The sequence below is a fragment of the Aulonocara sp. 'chitande type north' Nkhata Bay genome, linkage group LG22 (assembly GCF_057382095.1).
Source record: "Aulonocara sp. 'chitande type north' Nkhata Bay isolate Kocher_YH1m ecotype deep benthic linkage group LG22, A_spYH_male_GT1.1, whole genome shotgun sequence".
In the NCBI taxonomy this organism is placed as follows: Eukaryota; Metazoa; Chordata; class Actinopteri; order Cichliformes; family Cichlidae; genus Aulonocara; species Aulonocara sp. 'chitande type north' Nkhata Bay.
The window spans coordinates 19,583,718-19,588,644 of NC_141364.1; the positions used below are offsets into that span (position 1 = coordinate 19,583,718).

Sequence of the window (4,927 nt, forward strand, 5' to 3'; positions counted from 1 at the left end):
GGCCAGTGTTCCTTTGCAACTACACAACACTAAAACTGATGTCCAGACCTCATTGAGTTAAGCCCAAATTTGTTGTGTTCAGATATTAACCTGTCACAATGATGTGTAAACGCTTATATGAAGTTTATTATCATACAGTAGAAGAAACATAAGCAGAATTACAAACAAACTTCTTAAAGAATTCATAATAAACAATTTAAAATTGGGAAATGGCAAAATTAGGAAATCTGAGAAGGCTAATACTACATTCACCTAAAGACAAATAACAGAAATGAAAGCTTAAGAGACATAAACATAAAGAAATATATAAAAATTATCACAGTTGTTCTTTATCACAAAGAAATCTCACTGACAGTAATACAAGAAAAAAAAACTAAATTAAAAATCACTTCAAAGTCAGGCAACAACTTTCAGCGACACCCAACAAAAGACTCATTGTACTTTTCAAACGGCTGATGCACGCTCCTTGAATTCCTTGGATTCTGCACAGACCTCCTGCCAGGCTTCTGCTTGAAAATTGGAGAGCGGAGGAACTGCACATCTGTGAACTTATCTCCCCGCCGAAGTTTCCTATTGAGGAGAAATGTTGAGTTTTCTTGCAGTAACAAAGAAAATAAAAACACAGTAAACCACGTGCAGTAGAGAGCGTTTGTGAGCTTACGCGTGCAACGAGGGCTCCTTGTAGTTGACCGCCATGGTGCAGCGCCGCTTGCGGATAGGAACGGGGGTGGAGCATCGAGAATCAGACGAGCCTCCACAGGAAAATTTACGATAGGCTGCAGGGGACAGATTGGTCACATCACACAGACTCAAGCCCCGCCCTGCTGGCCTTACACCAAGCCCACCTGCAGGAACGTGAAGGAAAACGTGACCCGTGAGAAAGAGGAAAAAGGAAACGGGTAAATTCACACGCATACACCAGTGCAACACAACAAAAAGGTGAATCAGCCAGCCCCTTGTGCTCAAAGATGTTGGCAACAAAAGGTTATTTATCAGAAAGAGAACACTTTCACAGTGATGTGTAAACTGGACATGCAGTTTTGGATTGAATCCTGTAACAGCTTACGTTTCTTGCATGATTTGAGCCTCTTTGGAGTTTGGTGGGGTAAAAGTGGTGGAGCTTCACCGGAGGAATCTCCAAAATTGGACAGGACATTGTCTATTCTCATCATCTCAGCTTCAATCAGAGGGCTGACAGGAAGCAAACAATCATTCTCCATTCCTTCTCCACGAGCCTCTGAAGCACCAGAACAAACAAACAAACACACACACACACACACACAGTTTAATTACCATTTCATACTTTTTTGTTTATGTTTATTATGTTTTTTGTTTAATTCGTTTTTTAATGGCACAAATTAAACACCTACCTTGATAATTATCATGTTCTATCTTTACAGGGTCAGGGCTGTTAGAATAGCTAAAATCAGGTGACTGATCGAGGCGACCTGCTGCCTCTTCAGAGCCTGTAGTCTTGGGACTTGCCTCTTCATCTCTGAAGACTACAAAAAACAAAATTCAATAAAATACCAGAACGTCTTCAATTATCAAATGTTAAAGAAAAAAAGAGACCAACAACAAATAAAAAATTAAACAAAAGCTGAGATTAAAAACAAATCTAAATGCTTACCAGTGATCTCTGGTTTCGGAGGGATGTTTTCCGTCTTTCTGACTGCGCTGGAGAGCCGGCCTCTTCGAGTGGTGATGCCCTTGGTCTTGTTAGGGGAAGCTGGTCTCTGTCTGGTCTTGTGAGGAACATAAAGGCTGTCTTCTGATTCAGAAGATGGAGATGAAGAGCTGGATTCACTGTGCTTGGAAATCACAGGTGAAGTTTCAGCCTGGGCCTGTCCTGTTTCTTGAGCCTCCTCACTCAAGGGTGTAATTCGCTGATTATCCTCAGCCTTGGCCCTGAATGGCGTGATGTGGACGGTCTCTTCACAGTCAAAGTCAAATGTGTCATTAAATCCCAGTGAAGTGTTGAGTTTATTGCCCTGTGCTGGAGGTGCCGTTTTGGCCCGTGTGGCTGATCGGTCCCGACTCTTTGACCTGGTTCTGGGTTTGGTATTCTCCCATGGTTTCTTTAATGGGGCACGCTCTGGTTTGCGCCCTCTCTCGGGTTTTCTTGAAACCTGTTCTGGTTTGGAGGACAGCTGCTGTTGCTGTGTCTGCTTCCTGGCGACCTGTTGTCTGCTTTTTTTGGGTGGCACTGGTTCAGGAGTAGAGTGCTGTAACTCCTCAGCGAAACCTGGATCTGCCATCTCTTGTTCTTCTAATTTTTGCATTTGACTGAGATTTTCACTGTCACTGCGAATAGGACTTGGGATCCAAGACCCAAAGCCAGGAACTGGACCTTCCTCACCCAGAATCCTCTGTTCTTGCAAACGTTCAGACCTCCTCCTGTTTTTATCTGTACGCTGACGCCGCACTCCTACTGTAGATGGCAAGGTCACCTGTTTTTCACACTGAGGATCCCCATTCTTGTTAGAGAGCTGAGGGTCTATGAAGAAACAAACGAACACGCACACACACATTAAATAATTTCAATGTCTTGACTGTAGGATTAAGATAGATGCAAATGTCAGAAGAATAAGATTGAGACAATGTCCAAAGTTACTATATTAAAAGAAAGACCTCCAATAAGTAATATATTTGGTTAATAAGTTAACAGTCATGGATAATACATAACAAAAAATCTGGGATATTGAAGTATTTTTATGCATACCTGCACAAACTGGTGAAGATTCACAGATGATGTGGTCCAGGTTCTGGCTGGTCCGCTTTCTTCTGTAATTTAAGAGGAAGCAAATCTCAATATTTCACTCAGTTTAAGGCATATAACATTTTTTATGTAAGTCATTAAGTTTTAAAACCTTACCTAACTGAATGCATGTTGTGCTTGGCATCAGTAGAAGGTTTAGTCTAAACGAAGCAAATAAATAATTCATACATTTTCTTTTACATTCAAAGTGCAGTGTCTCAAAATAATTCATATGGTCTACTAATAACTTAGGACATTCCTAATTTAAAAAATAAAATTAAAAAAAATCTGACAGTGCGTACCTCTGAAGCATTCGCCTGCAGAGCCTCCTGTTCTTTCAGCTTTCTCTTGAGCAGAAGCAGGTGAAGGAAGAGTGCCTGCTGCTCTCTTTTCAGCTGCAGGATCACTGCATTAGCCTGCCTCACTTTCTCCTTTTCAGCCTGCAAGGCCACAGCCAGCGCCTTGTTGTTCACCTGCACACCCATCAGGATGGTGTGCGTGGAGGTACTTCCTGAGAAAAGAAAAACGGAATCCAGTAAATGTCAGCATCATTATCAGAATATTAACACACCGTCTCACAGTGTGGTATGCTGGCTGCTCAGCTGCTGACAAAAAAGCTCTACTGAAGGCCATTAACACAGCTGTAAACGACAGCTCTCAGCCTGGCCACAATCTGTTTGAGTTGCAGCCCCTCAGGCAGACACTCATTAAAAACTTGGGTTTCACAGATTCTATTTCTATTACCACAATTAATTTATATTTACATTCTGTTTATTTATTATACTTATCCCCCATGCCAGAAATCTTCACCTGCAGATTGGAAATCAGCTGACCCAGGAGCTTTATGTTCCAACTACCTTTTTTTAAACAATCTTATAGTGTGTTTCAGTAACTTCATGGATTAGTAAATGCAAGAATGTGGGTTTAACATGGATGCAGCAAACTGGAGAGGCATTCCCAATCTCGTTATTTCAATAACAACAAATTTTTTCTATTCTATTAGGTAACTTTATTTGGGGGTGGGCAGAATTGACAAAAGATTATTTACTTACCACTTGTTTTGTTCATCATCCTTGACCGGCCCCCGCTGGGGGCTGAGGCACTGGCCAGACGTTTGTTCCTCTTCTCCTTCATTTTCTCCTTGATGTCCTCCAGACTTTGCTGGAAGGACTTCTTCTGGGTCCGTTCTCTCACCATGACTCGGGATCGGTTATTACGGCGAAGTTCAGTGTGCAGTTCAAAAGCTTAACGCAGTAGCAAAACGGTATATCGGAGCAAAACAAACGAGGAAGCTAATGTGCGAGCTAGCCGTTAACGTTTGTCAACGCACTTTTCACTAACTGCAGTCTGGCATTGTATTCGAAAACAGCACCAAATGAAACCTACCGGAATAAATATTTAAATCACCAACACAATCCGTTTATATGATACCACTCGAGCAAAAAAACACATTTAGCGCTTAAAATGAGGAAACAAAATAATAATTTTTTTAATCGCAGCCTCCGTCCTCCGAGAGTTGCCGTTCGAATTGAGAACTTCGACTGCTGATTGGTAAGAATTTCAGACGACGTCACTTCCTCCGCATGAAACGGCCGTCCGCTAGATGGCGCTAATGTATAATAGAAAACAAACCGCGTTTCCTCGCAGAGGAGACGTAATTTATTTAGTATTCATTATTCGTCTGCATATTCTGCTCCATTGAGACTAAACAGGAGACTACCGCACACAAGTACAATTATCTAATTATAATCCCTGCCGCTTCAAGCTGTCCCTTTTCACCCATATCATCCCTGTCAGCTGGAAACAAAGCAAAGAAAAAAAACATCCACAACTGGGAAATAGAGCCATAGTAAACGTCTGTTTTTTTCACAAGTAGGAATTAGATTAAGACCCATTAAGGATCAGGCTCATTCAACCAAAATGAGCATTTATAGCCTAATTGACTGCTGAAGATAAGAGCATTCAGAGCTCAGTAGAGTGCTCAGCTGCATGTGGATGGAGCTGATAACTGTGTTCATCCTAAACCCTCTGGCAAGCAGTGTTTGAGTCATATTATTTTGAGTTTTTCCTGAAACTGCGGTGGCTTTTTCAGTGTACGATTGTACAGCAGCTAAGAAAGACAGTCAATGATTAGATCAATGTATTTTTTTTATTGAGCTAGCAGGTCTT

The 4,927-nt window shown here is 41.5% G+C and overlaps 1 protein-coding gene across 1 annotated transcript; it reads right to left on the minus strand.

Moving 5' to 3' along the window:
• Nucleotides 1-101: 101 nt before the first annotated feature.
• Nucleotides 102-4,313, minus strand: sgo1 (shugoshin 1). The gene is made up of 9 exons (XM_086281143.1): nucleotides 3,811-4,313; nucleotides 3,061-3,269; nucleotides 2,876-2,919; nucleotides 2,723-2,784; nucleotides 1,631-2,497; nucleotides 1,371-1,502; nucleotides 1,067-1,237; nucleotides 662-845; nucleotides 102-570 (listed from the first exon to the last, which is right to left on the minus strand). The coding sequence occupies exons 1-9, from the start codon at nucleotides 3,953-3,955 to the stop codon at nucleotides 411-413; spliced, it is 1,974 nt and encodes a 657-aa protein (XP_086137269.1). The 5' UTR covers nucleotides 3,956-4,313; the 3' UTR covers nucleotides 102-410.
• Nucleotides 4,314-4,927: the final 614 nt, after the last annotated feature.